Below are 19455 nucleotides of genomic sequence, written 5' to 3'. Positions count from 1 at the left end.
GGATGTTAAAGTACAAAGAGGGGCAAACTGTGGCAGCGACCACTTCTTACTTAGAACAAAAATTTTACCTTTCATGCAGATAAATAAAATAGAAAAACAGCAACAAGAAAAAGCATTTGAAATAAAAATTAATAGATTCAATCTAAATAGCTTACAAGAGGAAAGTGTAAAGAACTTATATCAAAAACGTCTAGATGGAAAACTGGTACAGGAAAATTTTGACAATCCGGAACAACACTACAGCTTTATTAAAAGAAGCATGATTGCTGCAGCGGAAGAAGCACTGGGAAGATCCGATAACACTAGAAGACCAAGAACGTAAGGTGGGACAAGGAAATTGAGGATCTCATAAACGATAAGAAAGTAAAGTTCTCTAAGTTTCTATGCACGAAAAATGATAATGATAAAAGAAATTTCAAAGAAGCACAGACAAAAGTAAGAAAAGCTATAACAAAAAAGAAAAACGAAACATGGGAAAAGACCTGCACTCAAATAAACACCTACCTAGGAGGCAGCAGAAACACAGAAAGTTGGAAAACCTTAAAATTTCTTCGAGAAGATAGATCAAATAATCTTATATCGCCAATAACATTAGAAAAATGGGATGAGTACTTCTCTAAATTGTTTACAGAAACAAGACCAGAGTTCAAAAATCAAAAACAGAACAATATAAATATCATCACATCTTCGCTTAGAATTACAATTAAAGAAGTAAAAGACGTTTGTCAGTCACTAAATAATCGAAAATCTCCAAGCCCGGGTCAAATAGCACCAGAGTTAATTAAAAATGGCACTGAAAAACTTTTTTCTCATCTGCAAATGCTTTTCCAGAAGTGTATAAATGGTGAAGCGCTACCCCAAGAGTGGAAAACATCTTATATGACTACCGTATATAAAAAGGGGACAGAGAAAATTGCGACAACTACCGGGGACTTACAGTGCTGTGTACAATATCCAGAATTTATGGAAAAATCATAAAAAATAAAATCCAACAGGAATATTGCAACATGGAGGCAGAAGAACAGGCAGGCTTCAGAGCGGGGAGGTCGACTATTGATCATTTATTTACGATTTCGCAAATAATTGATAAGAAAACCGCCAAAAATCAAGAACTCCTCCTTTTGTATGTTGACCTTAAAAAAGCATATGACAGCGTACCGCAAACAAAACTATGGGATGCCTTGGAAAGAACAAATATAAATGCGGCCTTAATAAAAGCAGTACAAAAGCTTTATGAAAACAGTAAATCACAAGTAAAAATAGGAAACAAGGTCTCAAAAGGATTCTCCATCAATGAGGGGTTAAAACAAGGATGCTGTCTGTCGCCCACACTCTTCAAGATATACCTGGAACACGCACTAGCACACTGGAAAAGGAAATGTAAGAACATGGGCATTCCACTAATCGATTCCACACTATATACCCTGTGTTTTGCAGATGACCAAATAATCTTGGCACAGGACTACGAAGACTTAGAATATATGACAAGAAAGCTAGTAGAGGAATACAGGAAATGGGGTCTAGAAGTAAATTTTAGTAAAACGGAATATATGTGTATTGGAGGAGAACAACAAAATTTAATACTTGAAGAAACACAACAAAAAATAAGTCATTGTACAAAATACAAATACCTAGGCATGATCATCACTAATGATGGAAGATTAGATGAAGCAATAGCACAAAGAAATAACCAAGGAAGACAAGCAATAAGACAACTAAATAGTGTATTGTGGGACAAACAAATATCCAAGGAAAACAAACATCGAATATACAGTAGCATAATAAAAAGTATAACAACATATAGTAGCGAAGTCTGGCCTCTAAAAGAAAAAACAGTCAAAATGCTTGAAGCCACAGAAATGGATTATTGGAGACGCGCGGCAGGAATATCAAGACTGGAAAAAATAAGAAACGACAGAATCAGGGAGATCATGAAGGTGCAACACACGATTATGGAAGACATTAGGGTGAATCAGTTAAGATGGTACGGACATGTCCAAAGAATGCCTGAAAACCGCATACCCAAACAAATTTTAAATTGGGCACCACAAGGAAGAAGAAAGAGAGGAAGACCAAGATTAAGTTGGAGAGATGGTATCGAGGATATTCGAGAGAGAGGATTGGAAGAAGATCTTTGGGAAGATCGAGAAAAATGGAAACTGGGAATCGGAAGACGGCGAAGAACGTTTTAACCCGATTAATAAAAAAAAATGTACTATATAGTTACTCTTTATTGATCGCTCTTTATTGTATGTATTCTTTCCTAATCCATTTTACTTTCATTTTCCTCTATTCCGGTGTGAGATTCGAATCAAATGAAATTAACATTTATGTTGTCGTTGCTCGGCTATCCATTTAGAAACGCGGAGCACAACGTTTACCTACCTGCTCCACTTTCAGAATTAGTTGAGGGCTCAATATTTTACAATGCAAAAAAATGCACAATCACTTGCCAATTGAAATCAAATCGATATCAACTTTTCCCGCATTCCGTAATAATTTGAGGGCATATTTACTGGAAAGTGCCTTCTACAATGTAAAAGACTTCTATTCTAATAATAATATTTAATTCCGGGAATGCTGCATATTGGTTTAATTTTGCTATGGTCTTATATACTAATTATTACCTACTAGTATTACATATAATTTTGCTTCTCATTGCGGTTTTCTTCTGTATATTGAAATTTTATTTCATTTGTATCTTTAGTTATTTTTATGTTTGTTTTTTAGTTTTTACAAGTATTTGTCAAAAAATTGTAACAATTTTTTGACAATAAAGCATTTCTCTTTCTATCTTGTTTCTGCAAGTGAGTAGCTCCTTCTGAATAAAATTGAGAATATGATGGTTGAGATATTTATAATTCGTTAATAATAAATATTTATTTAATTAAAGTTACGCTCTTTTGAAAATACAATTTATTAGAAATTTAATTAGAATACACACAATATCAGTGATACATAAATGTTTTATCGAAACCATATTAATATAATGAATTCGTTACGGACTTCAGACGGTGTAGTACAAACCAATATGTTTTCTAAAAAAGTCACAGTTGCATTATAGTTGCACAATAATAAAATCGATAGATAGAAAACTTTTGGAATGGTCCACTATATCTACTCTAATAGCTTTAACTGATAAAATTTTCCTGAAATCGATGGACTGAAATTTACTCGTGAAATGATTCCTTGATAGTTTCATATTGATACACGTTTTATCCATTAGCTTAACAGATACAACTGATAGCTATTTCATATGTATTTTTTGAGTCAACGATTCTTATATAAATATGCTAATATACGAGGGTTTTCTGAAAAGTTGTCGGCCTAACAAAGAAACAAGACATTTTTCCCAGATCTGTTGTTAATAAGTCCTACAAAAGTTTGTTCGGAAGCGCTTTTGGTTCAAAGTGATTGCGGCTCCCAATGCGGTACATTCCATTGCATACGGAAAATATTTTTCATACATTGGGCAAAATTATGTAACTACTTTCTAATAGATCGATTGGAACGTGTCTTTCTAACTCAATTTTATGGGTTTTCAGTGATATAATTAAATAACTCATTTCACCAACTTTGAAAAAACAATTTATTCAGCAAACTGAGGATTTAATAATTTAAAGTTAGAATTGGTTACACTAATCCGACTGGCATACTAGACGAATATTAAATCAAATGAACCAAATATTAGTTTTACAGGCTTCTTTATATATTAGTTCTCAACTTATACAATAATAATTATAATATTAAATAAATATATTTATGATTCATTATAGTCACATTAATAATAATTAAATAATAAATAATTGATGATGATACCTTAATGAGGTAAAAGTTGACAATCTATAAAACTGACAGAAATATGAAATACAGACAATTTGTAGTAATTGAGGTTAGAGTTCGTAGTAATAATAAGTAATTGATAATGATACGCCGCTGTGATGAGGGTTGTTTTGTATTACTCAACTATATTATTTATGATGTCACGAAAATTGATACATATATATTGTTATGGTATTAATAGTGTGTAATGTTTATTTTTATAAATTTTATTTTAAATAAAATCAGATTTTAATTTGGGCGCCATTAATAATTATTTGAATTTCTTTATTTTATTATGTTATTATTATTTTTTTTATTCTCAGGGTATTATATTGTGAGGTCAAATTAAAAAATTTTATTGCGATAAATTGTTATGGTTATAAGGTCAGATGATAATAGTTTTAAGACCGGGTCTGTTCTTTATAATGAATAAAATATTCAAAATATACAATTTCTTAACTAGCTATTACAATTATTTTATTTTACAAACATTCATTCATTCATTCATACTCGTAATTACATTCATAAAACTAAATTATATGGAAATGTGAACTCAAATATTATATACTAAAACAAATACTTAAACTTAATAGAACAGTACCTTAAGTGTTTGTTATGTTGTATTTTTTAATTTTTTTTTTTTAATTGGAAATTGTTACGGCCTTGCAGAATAAACAGATACTCCGCTGTAGTTCCACTCCTGTTCTTTTCCTTTTCACAACTTCTTTATCTTGGAAATTGTCCCTTTGTGAGTATTCTCACTTATTTCACTTTATTTAATTGTTTTCACTAATTTCTTATGACTACACTTATACAATTATTAATTATCAATCCTTTGAATATTTTATGCCTTTTTTATCAAGATTTTAATTTTTTTAAATTTCAATTAAAATTATTTTACTCTTTTTTCTCTTGCCAAAAAAAATTTTTTCTCATTGTTGATTTTTTTTCTTCATTCCTTTTTTTTTTAAACAAACTTTTTTTTTTTTTAACCAATGATATTTATTTTAAAAGTTAGTTACTAAATTGTCATTTCTAAATTTTAAAATTATTGTGACTTTATTCAAATAATATTATTCTATAATTTCTTTGTTGTATTTATTTCATTCCTATGTTATTAATTTTATCATTGCAGTTGTCAAAATTTTTATATTTATCATTTATAACCTTAAAATTTATGTTGGTATGTCACACAAATTTTTGATGTTGGTGCTCCTGTTTTTATCTGTCAATTTATGGATTAAATTCTTTGATTATACAGGATTTGTCAAAATTAAATAATAATTTAGAATATAGTGTTGGCCAAAACTTAATATAAAGAATGTTATTTATTTTATTGTGATAAACTGCTCTAAATAACCGAATAACAGAGCTGAACTTATTGCTTTATTTATATCTTATTATTATTTAATAATTTATTTTGAATATATTCATACCATAACAATATATATATATATATATATATACTTCATTAAAATTTTTTTCAATCGGTGGATAGACAGACAAAGGATCGATAAATTGGTTAGTCTTACATTATTATTTTTTCTATGAGGATATGTTAAGGGCATTCTACACAAAACTTTTGGATTTAAGTGACTTAGAAGAATCAATAACGTTTGCGATTAGGTCGATTAGATTAGATCGACCTAATCGCAAACGTTATTGATTCTTCTAAGTCACTTAAATCCAAAAGTTTTGTGTAGAATGCCCTTAACATATCCTCATAGAAAAAATAATAATGTAAGACTAACCAATTTATCGATCCTTTGTCTGTCTATCCACCGATTGAAAAAAATTTTAATGAAGTACTGCTGAAAATTGCGATAGTGAAGTGCTCCATATTGCTGAAACCTTATCGTATTCACTGGAACTGAAGAGTTTTCTGGATCAGCACTAAAATTTGCTAAAAGTGGTGGATATTTTTTTGAAATAGTTCCAAATTTACCCATTGGAGAAGAAAGCTAGCAAAGGTATTGCATGTGTTCTTCTTAAGGGCGTCGCCAAGGGGGGGCAGGGTGGCAATTGCCCTTCCCCCTAGAGATCAAATGTAGCTAGCCGCAAAGCGACCAAAGTCCTAAGGCCGTGCGAACAATTGACTTCCCTACTTATTAATAAATTCCGCATCGCATGACAAATTAAGATTTACTGTATATTGTAGAAAGTATTGAAATATTCAGAATCTGTAGGTTTGGACGTGATCAAAGCCTCGGAGCACGTTTACTTTTAATTAAAAACCACAGTGAAAATCCGGAAAAAGTCACAGACGAAATTATAAATGAAGCTGCTGTTGTTACAGAGAAAGTCAGACTGGAGGAGAATATTACATCGATACCGCGTATTAAGGGGAAACAACGTCATAGAAGTAATCATCTACCAGGTCTTTACTAATACCATACTTGGATTCAATTATGAATGAATGAAATCGAGCTTTGGCTGCAATTGTGGCACGATAGGCTTAATCCAATAAATATAATAGTTGTTGATGTCCTAACAGAAACGAATTCCTTCTTTTCCGTAACGGAAAAAACATTGAAAATTTTGATCGTTTTACCATGCACGACCTGTACAGTAGAGCGATCTTTTAGCAGCCTCAGAAGACAAAGTTAAGAAGCATCATGGCAGAAGATCGCCTTAATGGTCTGGCCATGATGAGTGTACACAGAGCTATAATAAATAAAAACCTGAATGATATTAATGATAAAGTGGTTTTGAAAAAAATCTCCGCAGGTTATATTTAAATTAAATATTATTTTTGTTAAAATAAATAATTATTACTGTGTTTGAAAGTTTTATACATTGATATTAGAACCGTTCTTATTACAATCATCGAAGCAAAGACTTCTAAAGTGTAAAGCTTCATGCTCTCGACTGGTTTTTATCCTCCATAATATTGCCCCATTGCCCCCCCTTAGTCATAAGCTGACGACGCTCTTGGTTGTTCTCGTATCCCGTGAGGATTTTCCGTTGTCCAGTAGCGGCAATTTTGCTGATCAACATTACAGTCAAATGCCCTCATCTGAAATCAACGTTTCCTAATTGAATGTTATTGTTATTGAGCATATCCAGTATTCGTTCACAAAAATTAATTCTAATTTCAAAATTTTCTACCAAGAGCTCCTGTTTAGGTATTTTATTTTGTTGATGCCTACCTACTCGATGTATGTGGGTTTTTCAAACATAACATCTACTTTGACTTCATCGCCCGGTGCATTAGCAGCTGCTTTTTTATCTGCCTTTAATAACCTTTAATAACCAGATATTGTTTCTCTACTTTACAAATTATTCTATGGAAAATAGACAGTAAATCAGGAAATTTCTCATTATATAAGTGAGTTACTTCCTGTTGTATTCGAGTTTTATCTCCGTACACAATCATTTGTAAAACTGTTATTTCACGCATCTTCGTTAATCTAATTATTTTATCAGAATTGACGTTGACAAAATAAGATTATAATATTAATAACAAAGCTATTTACTAAGGCCTTTTAAATAAATGTTGCCACGAAAACTTTCATATATTTTTGATGCATACCCACTAATAATCTTAGTATAGTATAGCGAAATTCTGCAATAGAGTTGAAATAATAACTTTTTTGAATAGAAAATGAATAGATGGTTCAAAACACATATTTTCGGCTTAAGTCGTAAACCTCGTAACCCCATAGCACCAAATTTCAACAATAGACACAAAAAACTTGACGACGAAAAAAATTGAATGAAGACTTGAGCTGTATTTCAATAAATGATAGAAAATGATAGACTTTTAATTTGAGAGATATTGTTTTGAGTCTTTACAAGTTTTTTTGTTAAATGCTTTCAGAAATTATGTTTCTAATGGTATCAAGATGTTGATACAAAAAAACATGTAGTAACATAGTTTACGACTCAAGGGTTCGCATTTTCCTGTGGAAGTATTTATGAGCAAATGCAAGGCGAAGACAGACTTAGTAATGGTCTTAGTCTTGCAGCCTTATATGTGATCTTGGTCTTTGTCTTGCATATTCTGGTCTTGGTTTCGCCGTAACAGTGTTGCAGGTCTTGCATTTTATAATTGATCCTAAAGAGTATAAGTATAAAAAACCATCTCATAAAAGCAGTTTGAAAATTGTTTTTGAAATGAAATTAAAACCTTTTTTATTCATGGTCGAATCTAGCTGAAACCTACGGTAAAATTAGTTTCTGATTTTTTATTTATAAAAGGTATTAACCATTTTTCAAAAAATTAAGTTGAATTTCTACTAGTTAGCTATTTTGAAGTAAATTTGTAATGTAGGTATCTTTAATATAATGAAATTAAATATTCAGAAAGGTACATTTAATCATTTATCCATTTGTAGAAAAATGATGTTTGTTTTTTTTCGCATTTCTGTTCCAAAATACATACACTTTTTGTTATCCATCATACTAATATTTGAATTAGTCCATGCGTTGTATTTATTTGTATATTTTCCAATTTTTCGTTGCAGTACTTGACTTTGGTTTATTGCCCTCCATTTGTACTGTTGTTCCATTAAGGGAACTTAATATTTCTTGTTTCTCCGTTTTTTTATATATTACTATTCCTTTTGAGTTGCCTATTTCATATATTCATGAATACGAGGGTTGCAACTTAAGTTTTGAGATAGATATTTAGTATTTATAATAAGAAATGGTTTTATTGTTTTACAAAACATTCTCCATTAAGATCAATACACTTTTGCATGTTTAAACCAATTTTCGAAGCATTTTTTTCATTATGATTGTTCAAAAACGTTTTTGTTTGAGCTGATGTGCTCATTGTCGAGGTAGAGAATGATTTTTCTCCTGAAAGTGGTTTTACTGATTATTTCGAACATTATTTTTCATAATTTTCACATTAGGGTTACCATATCTCAAAACTTAGTAGCAGCCCTCGTAACAAATACAACTACCCTTATACTTGATCAACATTGCAAACTTCAGCTCACATGTCAGTCTCATTTATTTCTGGTTTTTGCGAAAAATTATATTTCGAGCTCTGGCTTTAATCTCATTTTGTAGGTGAGAAAGGAGTTGTGCAACTGGACCTAACATCTGAATGTTAGCACATTTTTACAACGTTATAAGGAGATTCAGAAAGAATACATCGTGGAAAAAACCGTAGGATTATATACATACCTAACAAAGATACAATTTAGATATTTTGCTCGATATCAAACGTAAAATGACATACATAATTCTTTTTATCCTCATGGAGTCATCAATCAGTCAGAGGATTATGAGTCTATCTATTTGTAGAGGAAATCGTTATATATATATATATATATATATATATATATATATATATATACAAGTTAATGCATTGTAATATAGCTTCCAATATAGAAACACGTATAAAATATTGGGAACAATTTTACGAAATAGGTATATAGATAAATAGATTTCAACTACTAGTAGTATAAATTTGACTAGAATGTCTCGAAAAATTATAATAACTTCAAGTTTCATTGATTTCTGCTATACCCTTTGAGTAACCTACTTATAAGAATCGATCAGTATCAGAAAAAAAGCGGGGAGTTGTTATCGGAATATTTTGAAACGAAATACTTAACGGTAATTTAAATTACAATTCCGAAAATATCTTACTGGAATATGAAAATATCAACGAAAATTATTCAAAGGATATGAATTTAAGTTTTTCATTATTTCGTGAACACAATCTTTCCTCTATAATATAATGGTCGTAGGCAATGAAGACCTGAAGGCTCAATATCCACAAAAAATAAATGTTTCAACTGGAATTTTAGGAGACTAATAATACGAGGATGTATTGATATCTAGTTAGCATAGACCAGTTCCAAGCATAAACAAAATATTGCGTTACCATAGCAACGAACAATAACTTATTAGAAGTGTCAGTGTAAAGTTTGACGTCAAAAAAGTAAACCAGAGTGACGCTATAAATTAAAAGATAAAAGATGTCCACCAAAATTGTGAAAATGGAAAAATAGGAGTATCGATCCATCATCAAGTATTTGTATTTAAAAGGGTTAAAAGGTAAGCAGATTTACGAAGATATGCTTAATACCCTTGGTGATCAATGTCCTTCGTATGCGACCCTGAAAAATTGGACTGCAAGCTTCAAAAGAGGTAAATTTTAGAAATTTTTTGAATTTTTGAATTTTTGAAAATGATGACCGATCGGGAAGGCCAGTGTGTCAGTGTGTCTGTGTCAGTCCCCGAAAATATCGATGCAGTTCATGACATGATTTTATCAGACCGTCAAATTGGGCTAAAACGGATATCTGAAGCACTGAATATTTAATACGAACGTGTTCATCATATAGTTCACGTCAATTTGGACATGAAAAAAATTGCTCCAGAAACAAAGCAGCAATCGATGGAATGGTGACAATCTGGTTCTTCAAGACCTAAGAAGTTTCGTGTCAAAAAATCTCCTGGACAAGTTCATACTTCAGTTTTTTGGGATTGCCAAGGAGTAATCATAATTTTTTGGATATTACTTTTGGGGATTACTATTCAACATTACTGACCACTCTAAGGGAAAAAGTTGAAGAGAAAAGACGCGGAAAGCTATTCAAAGGTGTTTTCTTTTTGCAGAACAACGCTCTTGCAAAGAAATCTCATATTGCCATGCAAAAAATTCGTGATTTATGGTTTGAATTACTAGAACACCCCCCTTATTCACCAAATTTGGCTCCGTCCGACTATCATCTCTTTCCTCAATTGAAAAAAAGTTAAAAGGTCGTAAATTTTTTCCCAACGAGGGGGTAATAAAAGCTGTGGAGATCTGGTTTGCAGAGCAAGGCGAAACATTTGTTTAAAGGTATAGAGACGTTGCAGGTTCGCTGTAATAAATATATCCAATTGAGAGGAGAATATGTCGAGTAATAAAATATTTTGACATTGAAATTGTGTTTGGTTGTATATTAGGCTGAGAATTTTTCAATATATCCTCGTATATTTTTGCTCTCATATCATAATAAATACAAATCATGCATTTTTCAGCTTCAATTTGGTGGAGAAATAATACGATATATTCCGCGAATTTTATATATATTTTTTTTCAAATTCCCCATAGGAAAATACAAAACAAAACTTTTGTACTCTTGATCCACATACCTCAAAAAGGAAACGTTTCTTAAAAGAATTCTATCAACTTTGAACTCTGAACGGATATTAAATTAAATACATCGTACCCTCGCATCCCGAGTTCGTTAACACTACCTTCAACTTGACTGCCCCTGACGCCACCGCCGTGACTACGACGCCGGTCGGGGACGACAGTGGGCGTCATGACGTCAGCGTTGCTTGGCAACTGCCCCGTCAGTTACCACCGTCGTTCAGTTATACAGTGAGGTTGTACGTTGTCTACGAGTGAATTATATATATATATATATATATATATATATATATATAAATTTCTTATTTCTTATTTCTTAGCCCTTTTGATACTAATGCATCTAAATGTTCTTGATTTTAGGTCTCTTCTGTTTCAAAATTAGTCCTTTTTGATAGTTTTGAAAAGAAAGATAAATTTTGACGTTTTCGACTTTTCTTTAAGTCTTTATTAAAATTCGATTGTGGTATAGCAGCATATACTTTGTTTTCTATTGGTTTACTCTCAATCCAAAATTTTTTGCAGCCTCTTCTAGTTTCCATGAAAGCTCTTTCCATTTTCGTCTTTGTTTTGGTTATTAAAACTAAATCATCTTTATATGCCATTATTTCTGCTTTTGGTGGTAAACCCCTGTTATCAATATCTAAGTATGTAGTATTTACATTTTTTGAAAACACTAAATAGGGTGTCACTGTCGATATGGGATCTTATTGTTTTAATCCTTTTGACCCCTAAATTTATCTGATACAGTTCCGTCGCTCATTACTCTACAGTGTGATTTGTCTAATGTCATCTTAACTAGCTTCACAATGTTTTGCAGAATTTGTAGTAATATGAGTATTTTAAATTTTATTTGTATTTTATTTGCTGGCTAAAAATCTATGGATATAATATGCAAGTATAGATATAGGTAATATTATTTATCCATTATCGTTTTAAGTATAAATATCTGATCCGTTGATCTCCTTAGTTTCTTGGAACTTTCTTGGTATCCACCCATTAGTTTTTCTTGGTACTCGTTCATCTGAACATCTCTGGCATCTCTCATTTCAAATTTCGCACACTATTCTCCATATTTTTTTCGTATCCGCGGCATTTAATGATTACTCCTGGAATCAAATTTTCTTCTACATTCTAAGTTCTGTTCTGTATGTCTTCATCTGTTGGTACCTCCACGAGATCCACATTTTCTAATCTTTTTCCTATTCTGGTTCTTCTTCTTGTCCATTAAGGACTCCTTCGAAGTATTTTAAGTTTTTTTTGTGGATCTGCTAATAAGTCTCCCCTAGTTTGATAATTAATTGGGCCCGTTGGTTAGTTGGTTAGTTGTATATTCTCTTCGGAAATAAAAATAATTACTGGATCATATAATAACAATATCAAGTTAACATGTACATCAAATGTTTCTAGCATATCAAAAATTTAGAAACATTCCATCTGGATAGCTTAGTACAAGAAAACCAGAAATACAACTGATCAATAATATCTCAGCTGTCTACCATTAACTATTCATTTTGGCTGATTTTGAAACAATGAACAAATTTAGGATAAATTATTGATGTGAATTTTGTAATAAATACTTAATATATGTTTTTTTTATAGTAATAGTAATAGTTTTAACTAAATGTAGTATGTACTATATCTATAATAGTATAAAATAATCTGTTAAGCAAAATCTGACACTTGACAAGTTCAGAATCTGTACAAAAATTAAAAAGAAACAGTTGAAAAATCGCGGGTGCCACAATGTCTGTCTATGTTATTATTATCATTATCTATTACACTCATGATAAACGAATCGAGCTTGATTGTTTTAATGTGAATTATTATATACAGGGTTTCTCACGACGAGTTAAAACTATCTGTGTATAGTAAAATACTTACGGATACGATCTTTTCAACTAAAATATTTTCAAAGATGGCCGCCTTCCGGTTCTACTTTGTTATTTTAAATGGAACACTCTGTAAATTAATACATTTTGAAATCTACGTAAAACTTTAGTCTACTTTTTTCGAAAAATGCATACTTTTTGGGTTATTAATTTTTTTGTAAAAGATTTGACCGTTGCATATAATTTTTTTTACGAGGATACCCTTAAAGATATGAAATTGGTTTCTATTCATTTGCATTTAGCAAAGTCAGATGTATTTGAATCTATGTTGAAAAATTTTTCATTTTATACAGGGTGTGTATAGAAAGTTTAATATCAAAAATATCAAATTTCTTTATTTTTTTAATAGAACCACCAGATTTTTTTCTATTTTATTGCATTCGGGGGTAAAAAATAAGGCAAATTCATGTATACACTCACTTTCCTATGTCTAAACCTTACCGTTATACAGATATTTAATGTTTTCTGTAAATTTTTAGAGATGCAGGTGTGGTCTAAATTTTATTTTGACCCGTTGTTACAAGCACTAAGAAATAAAAAAGTATTTTTTTTAGCTTTTCAAGGACTGAAAAAAAAATCAAATTGTATTTATTAATCCAATTCCAATTTTAGTCGATTCCGAGATATTTGATATTTCAAATTATTATTGTATTTTTTAACAAGTTTTAATTTCTTAAGTATACTTTTTGTAGGCTTTGTAATAAATGACACCTATTTAACTGTCATTAGTCAATTGTTGATACTTTCGAAAATCATTTAAATGGCTCGTTCTCATTTTATAACGAAGATTATGTGAATTTGCTTTTAATACATGGTGAATGTTACAAAGTTGAATGAGTTTGGATGTATCGCGAGCATTATAGCATGAATAATCGCGAAGGAATTCCTCTACCATTTTTCTAGATCCCATCTCTTATTGCTCAAGACCACTGTGTCAGTGAAAAGAATATTCGTAAGGAGATTCTCGTGGCCATCCAAGAAACATGCCTATATGGGGTATACCGTTTACTTGTGATTGTATACCTCCATCAATTATGGTAGCTGCTCCTTAAACAATACGTCTCCTTAATTCTCTTTTCGGTCATTGCTCGATGGCCAGTGATCTTCAAATACACGATTAAGATTTTGATTTGTGATTAGTATATAATTATCATACTTAGCAAGGAGACTTCTTAGTGTTGTTGGCAGTGAGCGAAAGTCACCTGATACTGCCTAAAGTAATTCTTCAATGGTACATTGACATTCCTCGTCGCTCGTTTCAAGGAAAGAGAATATTGAGTTTATGGCTGCATCAACGTTATCATCGATAGATCTGCCTAGTGCGTGTTTCTTCATTTCGAATTTGCGTATACCAGAAGGATTATTATCGCTTCATATTGGTACTTTTGTTATTATGAGTTATTTACAAGCATTCATGTTCTCTCAGAGTTTCATAAAAGCCTTCGACTTTTTTGTTATAAATCTTATTTAATTATTTGGAGTATAATACTGCAACAGCAATACCTTTATTCTGTGTTAGCTATTTTAATTGTAGTTGCATCATTTCTTCATTAGTTTTTCCTTAATCGAAAATACATGTACTTTATTTACTGTAAGATATCCAGATAGACCACGACCAAACTCGCATATTGTTAAAAGAATCCTCAACAATTTGAAGCTATACGGTTTATTTGAAGCAAAAGTTAATCGAATTAAGCCAGTTATTGAAAATAATAATGCCGAAATTAATGTTGTTGCTTATTTTACTGCTTATCCAGAAGCATCAATACGTGTTGCAGTAAGAGATCTTGGAATAAGCAAATTGTCGATTCACCGTATTTTACGAAAACATAAAATGCATCTCAATTTGTGTTAAAATTTAAAACCAACCGATTCTATTAAACGAGTAGAGTTTGCTGAATTTTTAATAATAAAATGCCAGGAAGACGGAGATTTTTTAAAAAACATAATTTGGTGTGACGAATCGAAATTCACGAAAAATGGATTATTTAATAAACACAATTCCTATTATTGGAGTCAAGATAATCTTCATTTAACCAAAGAACATGCTTTTCAAGATCGGTGGCAGTTCAATGTCTTTTGTGCTATTAGAAATAACCAAATAATAACACTTCATTTTTACGATGGGAATTTGAATGGTTAGGAAACACAAACAATTAATTTATTCTCAATTAATAATGTAAAAACATGTTTTTATATTCTTTAATGTTTTTTGTTTTATTTTTAGGTAAAAGATATCTTGATATTTTAAGAAATTTCAAACAAAATCATTTAGACCGCTTGCCACCAGACGAATTAAACAAACTTTTTATTATTAATATCTCACATTTCAATCGTCATAAATACATTTTTAGAAAAGCAATTTGAAGACAGGTGGTTAGAAAATAATGGGCCTTTTCGGTGGCCCTCTCGTTCTCCCGATATGACGCCTTTAGATTTTTTTATATGGGATCACATAAAACAAGAGGTTTACTCACAAGCCTTAATAACTAGAGACGATTGTGAGCTAAAAATTCGAAATTCCTTCAATTCCCTTTCTGAAATGATGTGTGCGACGAAGGAAGGCGTACTGAGAAGGGTTGAAAAATGCATTGAAGTTCAAGGGATCAATTTTGAACATTTACTTTAAAACATCAGACTATTTTCCTTTAGCTTTTAATTTTCCATAAAATTTTGTAGCATATCTCATTATTGTCACAAATGGTTTAATTCGATTAACTTTTGCTTAAAATGAACCGATTTCGAATGTGATTCTATCTGGATTTCTTACTGCAAAGAAAGCACATGTTCTTGTAACAACTTTGCCATATTTACCATGTATTAAAAGCAAATTTACATAATTTTTTTTATTTCTTAGAGCTTGCGGGTTGAAATAAAATAAAAAAATAATTTAATAAGGGTCTACAAGGGTCAAATTGTTTACAAAAAATAAATAACTCCGAAAGTATGAATGTTTTGAAAAAAGTTTTTAGAAAAAAGTATGTTAAAATTTTACGTAGACTTCAAAAATGTATTAATGTACAGGGTGTTCCATTTAAAATAACAAAGTTACAGTCGACTTCCGGTAGAACCGGAACTGAAAATATTTCAGTTAAAATCGTATCTGAAAATACAAACATAGAAATTTTCATGATTTTACTATAAGTATTTTGCCATATACATATATACATAGTTTGAACTCGTCGTGGGGCAACCTGTATATAATTCGAAAACCAAACTTTATCAGTGAAAACGAATTAATGAAATATACAGTTAGGAACAAGAATCTAATTCTATTTTCTAATTTTAATTCTCAATGTAAAGGTAATAAATGTTTACTAAAATAACCGAAACGGCAATAATTATTTTAATTTTGCTTACCTGGTACAGCTTGATTATATGAGGATGATCTAATCTCTTCATTATATCAACTTCCCTATATACTTTCTGAAGATTGCTGGCATCCAATTGGCTTTTATCAATTATCTTAATTGCAACCTGAAACAGAAAAAAAATGTTATTCCACTTCCCACTGTATTTTCTCTAGTATAAAATTACCTAAATCTACTAAAGAGAAAATTCAAGTTTTTATTTGGTAATAATTGATACTAGGAAAACATATTTTCTAGGAAACTGGAAGCAATCATGATACATATTAATTTAAAATGTTCATAATCAATTACCAACGATTAGAAATATTGTGGTGTGGGAAATTACAAGCGAAAAAAAATTTCCAGTTTTTAACAGTGCATTTGAATGAAGGTCCAAGATAATGAAATACATACAAGTTTCACGCAAAATGACATTAATTCAACTATTCAAAACTCATCTACAAATAATTATTCGACATAATACAGTGGGTCGAGAGACAGTGTGGTAGATAGGTCGCCATAATCAGTACCAGCATAGGCGCCTAATTCAAACCGAGTTAAATACATTTGACAATCATGCAATTTTTGACACATAAATCGTTTCATCAGAAAAATTTCTTATTCAGAGAATTTGGAGTAGTCTGATAAAATAAAATAATAGAATGATAATTCGTGTGAAAACGAATAATACAGTAATAAAATAATTGTATGAAAAATCAAAACTATTATTAATAAAAATTGTATGATGGTAAAAATTTATTTTTAAAAAATATTGATTTTGTTAAATTAATATAAAATCTAGAAGTAAAAATAATATTTTCTTTTTCAATTAATGTTGTCAAAAAAGTTTATATCAATTAATCGTAAGTGAATAATTTGGAAATTAATTATTACCTAATAGAAATTCATAGAAATGTTGAATGCAAAAAAGTAAAGTGCGTATATTTAAATTGTATATATTTATACTTTTTTCTATATTTTTATATATTTTCTATGAGTTTGAAAATTCATAAAAGCATTAATACTATCAAAAATCACCGAAAATCTTAATTAATTATTTCCCAGACGATGAATACATAAGTAATCGAAAACTTGGAAAATATATTAAAGGTAGTCTATATTTTGATGTCTTAAAGAAAAGTCGAAACGTCAAAGGTTTAAGAAATAAGAAATTGAAGAAATGTATATATATATATATATATATATATATATATATATATATATATATATATATATATGTATAAAATTAGTGGTCAGAGGTAGTTTCTTTGATGAAAAGAAATTGTAGCAGTACAAAATATATTCATAGTTGTATCGTAGAAGGTTATCTTATAATATTTTCAAAATATAATTTGTTTGAAATTGATTTATTGTACTTTTAATAATTGTTTCAATAAATTTTCATCTTTTCCGGAAACTTTCAGTTGGCAGTGTAAATTATATAAATTTTAAAATGAAATTAGGATATGAAGATAAATATTGGGCTTCACAACCAATGATGAATCAGCTGTCAGACCAGTTTCCCACATTGTTGATTTACCTATACCTATAACCGCCAAAGTACTAAAAGAACCTTCGGAAATCTTCTCAATTTATGGCTCGCTATATGGATAGTGATTATGAAGCATCAACCTCAGATCAAAATCAGCCAAAAATATTTTCACAATTCAAATTGGATGATTTAGTAAGATAATTCGAACTTCCAAATGACCTTTATGAATTACTGGCAAAAAAATTGGCTTTCCCTAGAAGCCTTCTCCTCCTGGTATAGAAATCATATTGCTGAATTTGTAATATATAAACGAATCACTTGTGTACTGCTAAACTCGCCTAGCCTCGTTTACCTTCATTCCCTGAAGACGACAACTTGGCTATCGGAACACGCGTCAGACATTTTAATTGTAAGTCTTGGTGTAGTGTTAGTGTAAACAGCTTGTTCAGTATTACATGGTGTTATTTAGTAACGAAATAGGATAAAGTTTGATCCATGATATAAAAGTCCCTTGCACTACATCATCTCTCTCTCAGAGTATGTACTTCATCCAGGTTCATAATGAAGTACATTAGAATATAAGGGTTCACTGCACTACAATGATTATAATTCACTATTGTGGGAATAATAAAAACGAGTAATTATGCGAAAAAAATTACTTTATAATAGAATAAGTAGTTCATTGTTTGTTCATGCTAAAATATATGTACATATGTGAACACACGAATTTAAGAATTGCGTATTCCAATCTCCTTTTCAAAAAAAAATTTATTTGGAAACAAAATTTGGAAGATAATTCGTTGTTAGAAGAAAGGATTAGATTTTAAAAAAGAAGGTTTTGGAAAAGATCATGAAATATATGAAAGATTATTAACACTGCACTTGTCTAAAGATAATTAATCGTATGAACGTAAATTAAAAAGGATTATTCATACGAGAGCATAAACTACAATGTTAAAATCAAGAGTACTAACAAAAAAGACTATGAGTAGTGAATATTCAGTTAAACTGATATGATCAATTCGGCTTTATAAAAATGAAAATATTATACAACTAGACGATGATTTTATGAAAACTACAGTATCCGATTTGAGACATTCGGGACTGTACCTTTTAAATTAGGACCATAATGATCATAAGTTTGTAACGAAGAATGTGAAACAATATATAATTTTCATATAAATCGAGGCAGCTACACCCTGGTATTCGGTCAGTCGAGATCGAAAGCTCCTTGAAGTTTTTTTATGTAAAAAGCAAGCACAAAAGGTTGCATTGGTAATTAATAGGTTTACACTTTTCCATCGAAAGAAATCCCGAAAAATTGACGTTCTGAACCTCTGCAGGTGAACTCGATGTTCATGAGCCTGTTTAGTAGGTCTTGAAAGGATTAGAAGCTATTGCGGTGTAAACAAATTTTTGGTTCCAAAGCGAGCTCTAAATTTCTGTGAAACTGCCTCAGCTAATTTGACTACTATACTCGGCCAAGACATATTGCTCTCAACCACAACACCCAAGAGGCGAATTTACGGTGATATTTTATGTCCAGACAGAAATAAATTCTGAGCAAATTCTAAAGCAAATAAGAAAAAAACCGGCACGGCATACCTGAGAAAGAGCATGAGAATATCCTCATCCCTTTTGTTCACTGTATTTTTACTACATTGGCGTGTTTACAAGTTTTCCGTATTCTTATTGTGTAGAACATGTTTTGCTAAATGAAGTGGCAACGTGCGCGGTTTTTGCATGGTTTAAATTAGAAATTGAACATCAACGGTTTCGTTTACATGGATACTTTATTAT

The 19455-nt window shown here is 30.6% G+C and overlaps 1 protein-coding gene across 1 annotated transcript in view; it reads right to left on the bottom strand.

Moving 5' to 3' along the window:
• The window catches only part of LOC130450272 (serine/threonine-protein kinase SIK2-like), a 140024-nt gene that overhangs the window by 93607 nt on the left and 26962 nt on the right, over positions 1–19455 (bottom strand). The window contains exon 2 of the mRNA XM_056788588.1: positions 16174–16290. Within this exon, the coding sequence (XP_056644566.1) occupies positions 16174–16290 (117 nt within the window). The remainder of the gene's footprint in view (positions 1–16173; positions 16291–19455) is intronic.

This window comes from Diorhabda sublineata, chromosome 11 (genome assembly GCF_026230105.1).
Source record: "Diorhabda sublineata isolate icDioSubl1.1 chromosome 11, icDioSubl1.1, whole genome shotgun sequence".
Classification (NCBI taxonomy): domain Eukaryota; kingdom Metazoa; phylum Arthropoda; class Insecta; order Coleoptera; family Chrysomelidae; genus Diorhabda; species Diorhabda sublineata.
The sequence above is the reverse complement of the archived record's forward strand: the minus strand, read 5'-3'. Positions and strand labels throughout refer to the sequence as shown.